Raw genomic sequence first — 16,065 nt, forward strand, 5'->3', positions numbered from 1 at the left:
CGAATACAGACGAAACAGGTAGACATCTTTGTTGGGTCTTCACGCGTTTTGATAATTCATTTTTTTCCCTCACAAGAGGTCGCCAGAGTATAGAATCTCATTGACAGCGCGTCAATTTGAGAGACCGCGATTAAATGACAGAAACAATGTAGCCATTCAGTGTGTGCAAAATGAAGTCTATTCTGAAACTGAGTAGGCTAGCTTCAATGTTGTTGAGAGAAAATTGTTTATTGCAGCTGTCACTGATATTTTCAGTCCAACCTCCCAAAATGTGATTCATGTAGTCTATTTGGACATTGATATCATGTTTACATTTCCCTATCTGTAACAGCCGAAGGGAAAGGGTGTCTCGGTATGTTTTAGACATGCGGAAGTGTGTGCAAGCTATGACGCGTTGTTAAATGACAGGCGGTACAGTGCGTCTATATCTGCGCTAATACTATTAATTATGCCTCCGAAAGACCCGCTGCTCGGGACCCTCAAAGGTAAGAACATACTGCAAATGGACACCGAGTGAATGGAAACATGCATATGGGGGATATGTGTTGTTAATTTGTAGACACACAGACAGGAATAGGCTGAACGAGAGTATCAGCAGATATTTACTCAGCCTAGTGTAGCTCAATCATTAGACAGACGCTCCTACATAGGCTGTTCAGTTTACGCTCATGTGCCGCAGCAGGAACTATAGAATAAGTACATTCTTCTACCAGAAAATTGACTCATAGTCTATATTTTGTGAAGCATGTGTTATCTCTGAATGTTCGACATATCATCATCTGTATGAAATATCTTGAACGATCACTTTCCGATTTAACAATTGGAGCTGCATCTTTGATGTATTCATGCAGTTTCACTGCACCTTTCACCTCTATTTTATTCTATCACTCAACCACCTGACGCAATCGAGGGCTGGTGAAGCCTATCAGACACTATGCAAAACACAAATAGACAAAAGCAGGGATGTTTCCAGGTTGCCAAGTAACTGGGTCCTTCCTTGGCCATCAAGTGTGGAAGAGGTGCCCTCTGTCAGTCATCACCATACAGCAAAAGCAAAGACACCACCCACATGTCTGACATAATTTGTCCATGTATTGTGCATATATCACAAGACTACAGTGTTGATTTCTAGTGTTGATTAAGGAGTTAAATGTTCCCTCTGTTAGAGTGAAATTAACACTTAGTGGTCTAAAATAACCCCAGTGTTGGTGTCAATAACCAGAGATATTCCCATCCAATCCACACCCATCATTATCTGATTACCCTGTATGCTATGCAGGTAGATGTTTGGTGGGGATTGTTTTTAATACCTGTGTTTTTACATTGATTGATTCATCTTTATACTACACAAAATGACACAACGTACATTATTCTAAACTAATCCAATCAGTTAGTTTGATTTATTGCACTGTTACTAAACTGTTTGTTTCCCGGGTTAAATGGTTGAGGTCGTCTCTTTTACCAGAGTTCCTAACCCTGGTAGTCAATCTGAATGTAAGTGAATACAAACTCCAAAACGGAATTACACTTTGCCAGCCAGCATAATGTGACTTGCAGGCCTGATGTGACCTGTAATTTGTAAAGCAGGATTTTCCTACCACCACTGTGTTAGGGGCCATCAAAGTAAGGGCTTGTGATATATGTAATGTATTGTCATAAAGGTAAACCACAGAGGGGAAATGAACCAATCTTTTCTTTCTCTTGAGTACATCTTGACAAATCTCAGTATTTTAATGATAACATTCGCCTCATTTGGTGGAAGCCATAGGCCTTTAAAGGAAAATAATTCATAGGAAAATGTGCAAAAAATAGGAAATGTGCAAATTAGGCGTTACACCACATAGTGTTAAAACAACACCCAAAATCACTTACTGTAACAATGCTTTTGCATAACACTAGTAGGAGTTAACTCTAGATTAACACTAGTGTTGAACATAAATAACACTGTGAGTGTTAATTACCCCATAGTCTTACATTTGAGTAACAATGCCAAGTCTATTGCAGTGTTCATTTTTTACATTATAAAGTGTTGCATTAACACTCAAACTGTAACAGTGATATGCTATCTGGGATGGTGTTAAAATGAACTCTTGGAGTATTGATTTAAAATGTCTAAATTGACTGTGTATGGTCTATTATTGTGTCTATGTCTGTCCATTATGATTCAGGCATTGTTCCCTCAACGCCTGTGCACATACAGTATCTAGCCGATGTGGCCCATGTAATGTGTGCGCACATATATTGCATTGTGTGTTTATTTTTATCTCGTCCAGTATGCATCCTGAACCTGCAGACAGAAGAGGGGACAGTGACAGATGTCAACCCTCACCTCTCCTCCTGCTGTGAACTACTGGAGCTCACCCTCAGGAAGGGCCTTCAACGTGAGTATTATAACAAAGCAAAGCCAGACAGACAGGAGTACAGAACATTAGAGCTGGCCTACATTCTAACTAGTGTGTGTGTCTCACACAGAGCCAGTCCTTGGTCTAGTACACAGGGACTACTGGCAATGTTTCGAGCAACTCCTCCAACACGACAACTGCGGCAGGTAAGCTACCTACAGCACATTTAGAGATTGTGTTCTAGAAAATAACATACAGTGACTACTAACCCCCCTGTTGTTGTCTTGGCTCCCTCACTGGTGTGTGTGTGTGTGTGTGTGTATGTGTGTGTGTGTGTGTGTGTGTGTGTGTGTGTGTGTGTGTGTGTGTGTGTGTGTGTGTGTGTGTGTGTGTGTGTGTGTGTGTGTCTGTGTCTGTGTGTGTGTGTGTGTGTGTGTGTTCCTGTGCGTGTATTCTAGACTGAGTGCTGTGTCACTTGCGGTTGAACAGACCTTAGCCTGCAGGAAGCTGTTGTCAGCTCAGGGACGAGGACGCTACCTCCTTAGGCTAGCCCTCAGACGGAGGGTTCTAGAAGGAGTCATCAAACACCTGTTACACACACCCAAAGTACTAGAGGTCTGTTATCTCTCACTCATATTGGCTCTAATACCTTGTTGTTACATTGCTGTAACATTACAATTGACATTTCTTTGATGTTCAGTAATTAAGCTATATTCCAGTTATGTTTGAATAGGATATCATATCATTGACTTGTTTTACTGGTTTCTATTTTCCAGTGGTACAACCCAGCTATTTCACTTCTTAGGAATGAGGAATTTGTGGGTGAGGCTTTTCTTCTCTTCCTGATTGTTTTGTTTTCACTGAATGTTTGGTGTTGGCATTGGCCTTAATATCAGGAAATCATTTTCATCACAGCAGATCAAATAAAATCTCATTCCATTGGTCACATACACATGGTTAGCAGATGTTATTGCGGGTGTAGAGAAATGCTTGTGTTCCTAGCTCCAACAGTGCAGGAGTATCTAACAATTCACAACAATTCATACAATCTAAAATTAAAACAATGGAATAAAGAAATATATAAATATTAGGGCGAGCAATGTTGGAGTGACATTGACTAAAGTAAGACTACAGTAGAATAGAATACAGTATATACTGTACATATGAGTTGATTAAAGCAGTGTGTAAACATGATTAAAGTGACCAGTGTTCCATTATTAAAGTTCAACTTGTGAAGTGTCCAACAACACTCATGATGACTGAGTCAAATATCCTTCCTCTCTCAGAGCCTTTCATGTCCCTGCTCATGGTCCTCTCAGAAATGGAATTCAAACTGGACATGGAGGTACAAAATGTTTCCTTCACCCTCTCCTGTTTGCCTGACTATGATGTGGTTGATGCACAGTGTCAGAAAGCACAAGGCAAGTCTCTGCTTAGACTATTGGCCTAAAACAAAATGTTGCAAATACAAAGAGTTCTCAAAACATAGAATGTCACTGCTCACATCAGCAAAATGTCTGCCTTTTCACTTAAGAACTGCAGTTTTCTGGATGAGAGCTGGCTTCTACCGGTAAGATATTGAAATGAGCCCTGTACAATCTCAGATCTATGTATGACTTCCCTGCCTCATAGTTAGTCGGTGTATATTTTGCCTATTGAAGTGAGGACTATGTCTGTGTTTTCCAGGTGTGTGATATGTATGAGGCAGTACCCTGTCGTGAGCTAGGGATGGTGCTCAGGTAAGTGGCAGTGCTTGTATCCTTCCTCATAATACACAGTCACCTCTCTCTCTCTCTCACCTCTCTCTCTCTCTCTCTCTCTCTCTCTCTCTCTCTCACCTCTCTCTCTCTCCCACCTCTCTCTCTCTCTCTCTCTCCCACCTCTCTCTCTCTCTCTTCCCCCCCTCTCTCTCTCTCTCTCTTCCCCCAGGTATCTCAGTGGCCGTGTCTTTGTCCTGAAACTGTTGCCAGGTAGCCAGGCTCAGGTGGACCAGTGTGTACATCCAGGTGACATCATTGATGAGATCAACGGAGTCTCCTTACGGAATGCCTGCAATGGACAGGTAAGGAGACCTTTACAAAGAAAATGGCTCCAGCCCTAATCTAACACACCTGCTTTTTAGTCAGCTGCTCCTCAGGACCATGCAAAATCATCCGACAAGGTATACAAAATAATTAGTCAAGCAGTGCATTTCAAACACAGATTCAACCACAGAGACCAGCGCAAAGAAGGGCACAAATTGGTATATGGTTAAAAAATTAAATCAAAAAGATATTGAATATCCCTTTGTGCATGGCAAAATTATTAATTACACTTTGGATGGTGTATCAATACACAGTCACTACAAAGATACGGGCATCCTTCCTAACTCAGTTGCCGGAGGGTAAAGAAACCGCTCAGGGATTTCACCATGAGGCCAATGGTGACTTTAAAACATTTAGAGTTTAATTGCTGTGAGGAAACTGATGATGGATCAACAACATTGTAGTTACTCCACAATACTAATCTAAATGACAGAATGAAAAGAAGAAAGCCTGTACAGAACACAAATATTCCATAAAAATATTCCAAAACATGCATCCTGTTTGCAATAAGGCACTAAAGTAAAACTGCAGAAAAATGTGGCAAAGAAATTACCTTTATGTCCTGAATACAAAACGTTATGTTTGGGGCAAATCCACACATCACATCACTGAGTACTACTATTCATATTTTCAAGCATGGTGGTGGCTGCATCATGTTATGGGTATGCTTTTCATCGGCAAGGACTAGGGATTTTTTTTAATAAAAAGAAACAGAATAATGCTAAGCACAGGCAAAATCCTAGAGAAAAACCTTTCAGCGGGACAATAACCTAAAATACAAGGCCAAATATACACTGGAGTTGCTTACCAAGACAACATTGAATGTTCCTGAGTGGCTTAGTTACAGTTTTGACTTAAATCAGCTTGAAAATCTATGGCAAGACTTGAAAATGGCTGTATAGCAATAACCATCAACCAACTTGACAGAGCTTGAAGAATTTAAAAATATCAGTGTGCAAATATTGTACAATCCAGGTGTGCAAAGCTCTTAGAGACTTACCCAGAAATACATTTTTTTTATAACAAATGTTAGAATTTTTCTTCTTTGACATTACAGAGTATTTTGTGTGAATTGATGACAACAAATTACAATTAAATCCATTTAAATCCCACCTTGTAACACAACAAAATGTGTGAATACTCTTTGAAGGCACTACAGTACAGTATATGGGGCTATTTTGCTTCCACTGGTCCAGGTGAACTTTGAAGAAAGTTGAAGCTCATTTACTGCATTTCTATACAATTTAAAACCCCTAAAATGCTATTTGGAGAACAACAAAAACAAGCAAAAATTTCCCCAGCCATTATCACATTGGTTATCACATACTGTATACATATACAGTTGAAGTCGGAAGTTTACATTCACAATTCCTGACACAAAACCTGTTTTAGGTCAGTTAGGATGACCACTTTATTTTAAGAATGTGAAATGTCAGAATAATAGCAGAGAGGATGATTTATTTCAGCTTTTATTTCTTTCATCACATTCCCAGTGGGTCAGAAGTTTACATACACTCAATTAGTATTTGGTAGCATTGCCTTTAAATTGTTTAACTTGGGTCAAACATTTCGGGGAGCCTTCCACAAGCTTCCCACAATACGTTGGGTGAATTTTGGCCCGTTGTAAACTGAGTCAGGTTTGTAAGGCCTCATTGCTCACACACGCTTTTTCAGTTCTGCCCACAAATTTGCTATATGATTGAGGTCAGGGCTTTGTGGCCAATCCAATACCTTGACTTTGTTGTACTTAAGCCATTTTGCCACAACTTTGCAAGTATGCTTGGGGTCATTCTCCATTTGGAAGACCCATTTGAAACCAAGCTTTAACTTCCTGACTGATGACTTGAGATGTTACTTCAATATATCCACATAATTTTCCTTCCTCGTGATGTCATCTATTTTGTGAAGTGCACCAGTCACTCCTGCAGCAAAGCACCCCCACAACATGATGCTGCCACCCCCGTGATTCACGGTTTGGATGGTGTTCTTCGGCTTGCAAGCCTCCCCCTTATTCCTCCAAACATAACGATGGTCAATATGGCCAAACAGTTCTATTTTTGGTTCATCAGACCAGAGGACATTTCTCCAAAAAGTATGATCTTTGTCCCCATGTGCAGTTGCAAACCGTAATCTGGCTTTTTTATGGCGTTTTGGAGCAGTGGCTTCTTCCTTGCTGAGTGGCCTTTCAGGTTATGTCGATATAGGACTCATTAAAACTGTGGATAGAATTACTTTTGTACCTGTTTCCTCCAGCATCTTCACAAGGTCCATTGCTGTTGTTCTGGGATTGATTTGCACTTTTCGCACCAAAGTACGTTTATCTCTAGGAGACAGAACGCATCTCCTTCCTGAGCGGTATGACGGCTGCGTGGTCCCATGGTGTTTATACTTGCGTACTATTGTTTGTACATATGAACGTGGTATCTTCAGGCGTTTGGAAATTGCTCCCAAGGATTGACCAGGCTTGTGAAGGTCTACAATTGTTTTCTGAGGTCTTGGCTGATTTCTTTTGATTTTCCCATGATGTCAAGCAAAGAGGCACTGAGTTTGAAGGTAGGCCTTGAAATACATACACAGGAACACCTCCAATTGACTCAAATTATGTCAATTGGCCTATCAGAAGCTTCTAAAGTCATGACATCATTTTCTGGAATTTTCCAAGCTGTTTAAAGGCACAGTCAACTTAGTGTATGCAAACTTCTGACCCACTGGAATTGTGGTACAGTGAATTATGTGAAATAATCTGTCTGTAAACAATTGTTGGAAAAATTACTTGTGTCATGCACAAAGTAGATGTCCTAACCGACTTGCCAAAACTATAGTTTCTTTACAAGAAATTTGTGGGGTGGTTGAAAAACAAGTTTTAATGACTCCGACCTAAGTGTATGTAAACTTCCGACTGCAACTGTATATACAGTGCCTTGCGAAAGTATTCGGCCCCCTTGAACTTTGCAACCTTTTGCCACATTTCAGGCTTCAAACATTGTGTGCAAAATTATTCAGCCCCTTTACTTTCAGTGCAGCAAACTCTCTCCAGAAGTTCAGTGAGGATCTCTGAATGATCCAATGTTGATCTAAATGACTAATGATGATAAATACAATCCACCTGTGTGTAATCAAGTCTCCGTATAAATGCACCTGCACTGTGATAGTCTCAGAGGTCCGTTAAAAGCGCAGAGAGCATCATGAAGAACAAGGAACACACCAGGCAGGTCCGAGATACTGTTGTGAAGAAGTTTAAAGCCGGATTTGGATACAAAAAGATTTCCCAAGCTTTAAACATCCCGAGGAGCACTGTGCAAGCGATAATATTGAAATGGAAGGAGTATCAGACCACTGCAAATCTACCAAGACCTGGCCGTCCCTCTAAACTTTCAGCTCATACAAGGAGAAGACTGATCAGAGATGCAGCCAAGAGGCCCATGATCACTCTGGATGAACTGCAGAGATCTACAGCTGAGGTGGGAGACTCTGTCCATAGGACAACAATCAGTTGTAAATTGCACAAATCTGGCCTTTATGGAAGAGTGGCAAGAAGAAAGACATTTCTTAAAGATATCCATAAAAAGTGTTGTTTAAAGTTTGCCACAAGCCACCTGGGAGACACACCAAACATGTGGAAGAAGGTGCTCTGGTCAGATGAAACCAAAATTGAACTTTTTGGCAACAATGCAAAACGTTATGTTTGGCGTAAAAGCAACACAGCTCATCACCCTGAACGCACCATACCCACTGTCAAACATGGTGGTGGCAGCATCATGGTTTGGGCCTGATTTTCTTCAGCAGGGACAGGGAAGATGGTTAAAATTGATGGGAAGATGGATGGAGCCAAATACAGGACCATTCTGGAAGAAAACCTGATGGAGTCTGCAAAAGACCTGAGACTGGGACGGAGATTTGTCTCCCAACAAGACAATGATCCAAAACATAAAGCAAAATCTACAATGGAATGGTTCACAAATAAACATATCCAGGTGTTAGAATGGCCAAGTCAAAGTCCAGACCTGAATCGAGAATCTGTGGAAAGAACTGAAAACTGCTGTTCACAAATGCTCTCCATCCAACCTCACTGAGCTCGAGCTGTTTTGCAAGGAGGAATTGGAAAAAATGTCAGTCTCTCGATGTGCAAAACTGATAGAGACATACCCCAAGCGACTTACAGCTGTAATCGCAGCAAAAGGTGGAGCTACAAAGTATTAACTTAAGGGGGCTGAATAATTTTGCACGTCCAATTTTTCAGTTTTTGATTTGTTAAAAAAGTTTGAAATATCCAATGAATGTCGTTCCACTTCATGATTGTGTCCCACTTGTTGTTGATTCTTCACAAAAAAATACAGTTTTATATCTTTATGTTTGAAGCCTGAAATGTGGCAAAAGGTCGCAAAGTTCAAGGGGGCCGAATACTTTCGCAAGGCACTGTATATATACTGTACTAGTCAAAAGTTTGGACACACCTACTAATTTTTCTTTTTTTTAACTTTTTCGTGAAGACATCAAAACTGTGAAATAACATATATGGAATCATATAGTAACCACAAGTGTTAAACAAATTAAAATGTATTTTTTTATTTGGGATTCTTCAAATTAGCCGGCCTTTGCTTTGATGACAACTTTGAACACTCTTGGCATTCTCTCAACCAGCTCCACCTGGAATGCTTTTCCAACAGTCTTGAAGGAGTTCCCACAAATGCTCAGCACTTGTTGGCTGCTTTTCCTTCACTTTGCGGTTCAACTCATCCCAAATCATCTCAATTGGGTTGAGGTCGGGTGATTGTGGAGGCCAGGTCATCTGATGCAGCACTCCATCACTCTCCTTCTTGGTCAAATAGCCCTTACACCGCCTGGAGGTGTGTTTTGGGTCATTGTCCTGTTGAAAAACAAAAGATAGTCCCACTAAGCACAAACCAGATGGGATGGCGTATTGCTGCAGAATGCTATGATAGCCATGCTGGTTAAGTGTGCCTTGAATTCTAAATAAATCACAGACAGTGTCACCAGCAAAGTATCCCCACACCATCACACCCCCTCCATGCTTCACTGCTGGATCCACACATGCAGAGATCATCTGTTCACCTATTCTGCGTCTCACAAAAAAGTAGTGGTTTCTTTGCAGCAATTCGACCATGAAGGCCTGATTCACGCAGTCTCCTCTGAACAGTTGATGTTGAGATGTGTCTGTTACTTGAACTCTGTGAAGCATTTATTTGGGCTGCATTTTCTGAAGCTGGTAACTCTAATGAACTTATCCTCTGCAACAGAGGTTACTCTGGGTCTTCCTTTCCTGTGACGGTCCTCATGAGAGCCAGTTTCATCATAGCGCTTGATGGTTTTTGCGACTGCACTTGAAGAACTTTCAAAGTTCTTGACATTTTCCGGATTGACTGACCTTCATGTCTGAAAGTAATGATAGACCGTCGTTTATTTTTGCTTTTTGAGTTGTTCTTGCCATAATATAGACTTGGTCTTTTACCAAATAGGGCTATCTTCTGTATACCACCCTACCTTCTCACAACACAATTGATTGGCTCAAACGCATTAAGAAGGAAATCTATTCTACAAATAATCTTTTAACAAGTCACACCTGTTAATTGAAATGCATTCCATGTGACTACCTCATGAAGCTGGTTGAGAGAATGCCAAGAGTGTGCAAAGCTGTAATCAACGCAAAGGGTGGTTATTTTAAAGAATCTCAAATAGAAAATATATTTTGATTTGTTTAACACTTTTTTGGTTACTACATGATTCCACGTGTTATTCATAGTTTTAATGTCTTTACTATTATTCTACAAGATAGAAAATAGTACAAATAAAGAAAAACCCTTGAATGACTAGGTGTGACCAATCTTATGATTGGTGCTGTATACAGCCACACCTTAATCAAACAATATATTTTTTTAATATGTAGTACAAGGCGTTTTTCTCTTTGAATATTTAATTGAGACATTGTGCTTTTATGTGTTTGTGTTCTCAGGCAGGTGTGGTCCTCTCCGGGCTTAAGGGGCGTCCCCTGTCCCTGCGTGTGTTACGGTGGTGTGTGCAGGACGGGGGTGTATATCGCCCCATCATCAAACTCCTAAGAGCTCTCAGAGAAGAGAACCCCGCCCTGCAGCTAGGCTCCTCACCTTCCTCCCAAGAACCCACCAATCAGGGCCAGAGGCCCAATCCCTCTCAGTGCCTCAAAGAGGGAAGGCAAGTCTGAGCGATTGTTGTTGCGGTAATGCATCTGTTATTATTTTGCAGCCTGCTAATAAGAAAGCAATTTGGTGTTATTACCAATGATGTATATAAACCCTGGATTGCTATGTATTGGACAATGAGAGGCTTTGAAGCCACCGGTCGGCAATATTGGCACTCCCCAGAAGAAGCAGTCCTCCATAGGAATGAATGGAATTCTACAGAATTTCAAGGAAATGTTTCAAGGACAAAATTACATGTATTTAGTATTTTTTGTGGGGACAGTAACATTAGTACTTTCTGCAAATGTTTCTTTAAGGAAAAAAGTATTTTATGTTTTTATTTTTAGCTCACATAATATAATTAATAAAATGTGCATTAATTTGTAATATAATAAATGTAACGAAAACAAACATAGACAATAAATGCATTTCTATAGCTTCCAAAATATTTTTTGCAACAGTGGGGGAGTTCCAAGATGGAGGTGCGGTGTCGTGAGCAGTGGCCGTTAGTCATCTAATGAAAATATACATTATTGGGTACTATCATATAGCTTATACCGATCCTATCAATTCAGATCTACAGTGTTCAGGTTGTAGGGCTATTTGTAGTTTCACACTGAAATCGGTTTCTCTAATCTCTTATATTAAAATAGTACACAGGCATGTTTACCTAATCTGAGGCACTAAACCCTTCTCCCCCTGCAGAATTGTGTACATTGTGCAGTTCTTGGGAAAGACAAACATTGGAATGGTATATATGTTATTTGAACATTATAATTACATGTGTATTGTCTTAGTGCTTCGCTGTTTGAGAAGATTTTTATTTTGTACTATTTGCACATCAATTGTGGTTTGTTGTGTACTTGTGGTTATTGTGTGTGACTGTTTGTTTTATCTATTTTCTTGACAGTATGGAGGCAAGGAGGTGCTTCAAAATGGAATCCCCCTGGTCATACAGCAAAACCAGCCCAGCATGGTACTGACAAATAGAGACATGCTGACCTGACTAGTTTGTTGTAATCTGACTACTAACATATCCTCTCACTTTCCCAACAGGAAGTACTTTTAGACCTTAAGGAAACCCACTTGATCTGCACTGAGAAATCCAATATGACAGTGAGTAACTGGAACATATCACACGTTGGCAAAACAGGTGTTGTCCAGCAGATCAAAATTATTATGTAGGGTTGTTGGTTGAAATTCTCACAATTTTCCCCCTCGTGTGTTGTTTAGGAGTTGTTCCAGCATCATTATCCAGAGATCTCATGTGTAGGGCGGTTTGGCCAGCCAGACTATACCATCTTTGCCTTCTGCGTAGTGTGAGTATTAGTTTATTTATAATCAGCCATTATATATATCAGAGAATAGTCCCAGGCCTTCTCACCATTGCAGATATTCCAATATTTACAAACGTTACAACCTTAAGACATTTTAACAGTTTGTGCAAAAGCACACACGAGTTATTCATTGTACAGTAGACCAAATAACTGGACAGGAAGAGTAGCAGCATCCTATTTTCCTGTCGCTCACACCTCCCCATCTATAAAATGCCCGTAACCAGATTTAGGATCAGTTTACACTATCCCCATCCTAACAATAACATTCAGGAGGGGAAATAACAGTTCTTAGATCAGCATCTAGGGGCAACCTCATTGAATTTCTAAAACGCGCCTCTGGAGAAAAACATTAACAGCAGCAATGAAGCATCTTGAGCTGCTACAACACCTTTGCCTGAAAGCAGATGTCAGAATGTGTAATTGGCTCTATTTTCAGAGAATCCCTAGAAACTCCTCAGTCAACAGGATTCTGCTGTGTGGTGCTTAGAGCCAGTGCGGTCAAAGAATGTGAGGAGATCGTCAACCGAATCGGTGAGTATAACTAAAATCTCTGGTATGAGCAGTTCCTGTTGTGGGATGCCATCAAGACCATAAACATTTGAAATAGTCTTTCAATTCAAAGCCCATTCCAGTCACATTTCAAAATCAGATTTTTTCCCCCCAATTCCACAGCTATTGGTTTCAAGCACACGGAGTGGTTCGTATGAAAAGAAATCCCTTGACAACTGGATATGTGCCAAACATCAAAATGTTGTGGTAATTGAATAAACACGTGCTTTGAAAAACTCAAGTGTGAACACCAAATGTAAAAGCCCCTAGTGGCTAGAGACATTATCCTCAGAACAAGAACCAAACACATGAGCATTTATTCATAAAGACATTTAATAGAAAGACTACAATGCGACAACGCTTCCATAAATAGTATTAAATGTAGCTGCCAAGGTGTTGAATGTTGGGAAAATAACATGTAAAAAGCAGTTGAGAATATACAGGGGGGCTTTGTCGCACTCCTGGCCTCCCCAGACAGTGTCAAGAGGTAAATCCCGACGCCACTGTGTAGTAGTGAGGTGTTGTGCAAGACATGCTGACAGACAAAGGGTGGAAATTGATGAAGGACCCAGACCATTCCTTCCCCTGGCAGCTGAGAAGAATTCAGACATCTTGAACCCCCCCCCCCCCCCCGAACCACAAGCAAGAGCTCCAACCTCATCTGGAGCCTATACTATCCACCAGGATCCAAAATGAGACAGTTAACATTTGACTGAACAGTCATGTAATACACTATCCTCTACTCAATGTAAAAACAAGCCTCATTTGCAATTGAAGCAGATATTCCTACATTCCGCTGTCCTCACATTGGCCAGATCTGAATTGAGGTTTGTGGAATGACTGATCTCTTATCATTCTAAAATACATGACAAAACAGGAAATAAAAATAAAACATATGAAATTGTTAAGATAAATAGGATTATGTCTGGAGCAGGCAGTTGAATGCCATTTAAGCCCGCTCTCCCCTTATCCTCCGGGCCAGCTGGATGTCTTTGGGCATGATGGTGACACGCTTCGCGTGGATGGCACACAGGTTGGTGTCCTCGAACAGACCCACCAGGTATGCTTCGCTAGCCTCCTGTTGTTGAGAAGAAAAGTTGGAAATCACAAAATATTGGAATAATAAAAATTGTTATTGTTCCAGTGTGCCCTGTCCAATAGCCCTCATACTATTAGTGTGATAGCAGCAGTCCACATGCATCTTACCTGAAGAGCTCCAATGGCAGCACTCTGGAAACGCAGGTCAGTCTTGAAGTCCTGGGCGATTTCTCTCACCAGGCGCTGGAAGGGCAGCTTGCGGATCAGCAGCTCAGTTGACTTCTGGTAACGACGGATCTCACGCAGAGCCACGGTTCCTGGCCTGGGAAATAAAAACAGTTGTGTTAGATTGGATATTAATCCTAAAATGTGTGAAACTAGAACTGTTACTGACACATCTGCAGGTTAAATCTAGACAAAGAAAACAAAATGTTGGAAAACCGGTTGAACTGCTCCCAGTACCTGTAACGATGGGGTTTCTTTACTCCTCCGGTGGATGGCGCGCTTTTCCTGGCTGCCTTTGTAGCGAGCTGCTTCCTTGGCGCCTTTCCCCCGGTGGATTTGCGGGCGGTCTGCTTGGTACGAGCCATTTTACTAGAAAATTTAAATAAAGGCGATTACGGTCCGTCTGGGATTTGAAGAGGGCAATACGGATTTGAAATAGCTTTTCAAAACGAGGCACAACGTCTAAGACCTTGGGCTATATGCTGCAAGTTCAGTTGCCTCAAACAAACAGCTCAAATGTTGCAGCCGAAATCGCTTAAAATTGTTCGTAGGTAGTGACGATTGTTGCTAAACTTGCGACAATTGAGCAACATTGTAACAATCGTTTGAGTTCTCCCCCGCCCCTTGGTACCGCTCGGAGAAGAGTCTTGGTCCCAGCAGCGCGCTTGATTATGAACAAACCTCCCCGCCTTAACTTGCCTCCAACATTTCGTATTTTTGCATTGCATACGTTTGAGCGGGCAAACGCTATAGCTAGGTGTAAAACAAGAACGTTTTGCTATCAATTTAACGAGGAATTGTGGGTATGACGCCAGCAAAATTGACACTTAGTGTAGAAAAGAGAAGGTTAAAAACGTAAAGCTATAAACACTGATCGACCATTAACCAACCAAGCGCATTAGCACCATGGCTAACGTTAACGTTGCTATATGGCATGTTGTTAGCTAACGTTCATTAAAACTCACGCGCCTGCTTGAATCGAAAATCACATTCGAGAAAATGCAATAAACCAATTAATTAAACGTAATTTACCTACAGTACAGTAGCCAACCAAGTATGCTTAGCCTCCAGCCATCTCAGATTCTATTGTGCCATATTGAAGACAGTCAACCGACAACTTCAAATATGTGTGATTGGTAGAACGAAAACTACCCAAATCGCAAAAGTTACTTACCGATTGGTAACTGCTGTATTATTCCAAAACTGAACGTAATTAAAGTGACTCCGTTTCTTCCAGACACACACCACGAATAACGATAACTGGGGAAGTGAGTCAAACGTTATATTTCCCCATGACGTCAACTAACCATTTATAAATCCGGTTGGTTGAGAACTAGAAACTCGTGAGACCATTGGTTTAAACTCCATCAAAACGTCTCTCTCATTGGTTAACAAAGTCACCCTCCCATTGGTTGTTGTCTATCCTCTGTAGCCAATCAGCAGCCGGGACATTATAGGAAACTACTTTGGTTGAAAATATTGCCATTTCAATTTTCTTTTTTTTAACAAAATGGGATTCATAACATGTCTCCAAATGTTCTAACAATGCTGTGCAATTTGAAGGACATCACTATAGCTCCTGATCATGTCTCTCAGTTCCATTAAATGACACATAAGAGTCATTAAACAAAGACTTTAGTCGGGAGTTTTGTTAAGATCCCAATGGAAAAATGTGTAGAATTGCAGGAACCAAATCTTGCTTAAGCCCCCCAAAAGGCTGGAGCCGGCCCTGTAATAAGGGCCATACGTTTCAAAGGCCGTATCACAAGCAATGATTATTGACGTTTCCAGACGCTAAAACACAGCGTCGGGACTGTAGTTCACATGAGGCAGTCCTGTGCGGAAGCTAATGACTGAGAACGCCAGGGAGAAGGCAGAATGCCCCCTAGAGTTATCGTGAGATAGCTATAACTCTTATCACCATATTGCTCGTGAATGACCAGGAAAATATTAAATATCACATAATTGTACATAGTTCCATTGTAAAAAAATATTAGTTTTGAAACTGCAGGAAAAGTGTAGTAACTGCAGTCGACTGTGGTATCTTGGAAGTGGTAATAGCAACATTCTGTTTTGAAAGTTAAATAAAAGTTGAGCATGTTTTGTAACTAATAGTCAATGAATGACCACACACGTGGGAAACCGTGTAATATTGTTATTTATTATTTGCACAGGGTTTGAAGGAAGTGCTTTGGTTTGCACATAACACATTTCATATGTGTGACTCAAACGTCAAGTACAACTTTATGTATGCTCCATCTAATAAAGATAATTGTTTTATGTTAAAATTATATTTCTATGTCTTTCACTGACT

General features: G+C 40.7%; 2 protein-coding genes across 2 annotated transcripts; one reads left to right on the top strand and one right to left on the bottom strand.

Annotated features, from left to right (window-relative positions):
- Window positions 1-378: 378 nt before the first annotated feature.
- Window positions 379-16,042, top strand: si:ch211-250n8.1 (uncharacterized). The gene is made up of 16 exons (XM_064950660.1): window positions 379-485; window positions 2,274-2,381; window positions 2,473-2,548; window positions 2,801-2,957; window positions 3,119-3,164; window positions 3,629-3,687; window positions 3,877-3,912; window positions 4,029-4,081; window positions 4,272-4,404; window positions 10,398-10,615; window positions 11,308-11,353; window positions 11,513-11,578; window positions 11,659-11,718; window positions 11,836-11,921; window positions 12,376-12,470; window positions 12,612-16,042. Exons 1-16 carry the CDS (start codon window positions 449-451, stop codon window positions 12,644-12,646), a joined length of 1,311 nt encoding a protein of 436 aa, XP_064806732.1. The 5' UTR covers window positions 379-448; the 3' UTR covers window positions 12,647-16,042.
- On the bottom strand, window positions 12,804-15,030 carry LOC135523768 (histone H3.3A). Its single transcript, XM_064950661.1, has 4 exons — window positions 14,926-15,030; window positions 13,989-14,120; window positions 13,695-13,848; window positions 12,804-13,566 (listed from the first exon to the last, which is right to left on the bottom strand). Exons 2-4 carry the CDS (start codon window positions 14,114-14,116, stop codon window positions 13,438-13,440), a joined length of 411 nt encoding a protein of 136 aa, XP_064806733.1. The 5' UTR covers window positions 14,117-14,120; window positions 14,926-15,030; the 3' UTR covers window positions 12,804-13,437.
- Window positions 16,043-16,065: the final 23 nt, after the last annotated feature.

The sequence above is a fragment of the Oncorhynchus masou genome, chromosome 31 (assembly GCF_036934945.1).
Source record: "Oncorhynchus masou masou isolate Uvic2021 chromosome 31, UVic_Omas_1.1, whole genome shotgun sequence".
In the NCBI taxonomy this organism is placed as follows: domain Eukaryota; kingdom Metazoa; phylum Chordata; class Actinopteri; order Salmoniformes; family Salmonidae; genus Oncorhynchus; species Oncorhynchus masou.

What these genes read in the sequence shown, in the direction of transcription:
- si:ch211-250n8.1 (XM_064950660.1), top strand. Translation starts at nt 449, where the DNA reads ATGCCTCCGAAAGACCCGCTGCTCGGGACCCTCAAAG. An exon ending in GCTGCTCGGGACCCTCAAAG is followed by an intron (nt 486 to 2,273) that starts GTAAGAACATAC and finishes TATCTCGTCCAG; the next exon opens with TATGCATCCTGAACCTGCAG. An exon ending in CTGAGAAATCCAATATGACA is followed by an intron (nt 11,719 to 11,835) that starts GTGAGTAACTGG and finishes TGTGTTGTTTAG; the next exon opens with GAGTTGTTCCAGCATCATTA.
- LOC135523768 (XM_064950661.1), bottom strand. Translation starts at nt 14,116, where the DNA reads ATGGCTCGTACCAAGCAGACCGCCCGCAAATCCACCGGGGGAAAGGCG. An exon ending in AAGAAACCCCATCGTTACAG is followed by an intron (nt 13,849 to 13,988) that starts GTACTGGGAGCA and finishes TTTATTTCCCAG; the next exon opens with GCCAGGAACCGTGGCTCTGC. An exon ending in CTGCCATTGGAGCTCTTCAG is followed by an intron (nt 13,567 to 13,694) that starts GTAAGATGCATG and finishes TCTCAACAACAG; the next exon opens with GAGGCTAGCGAAGCATACCT.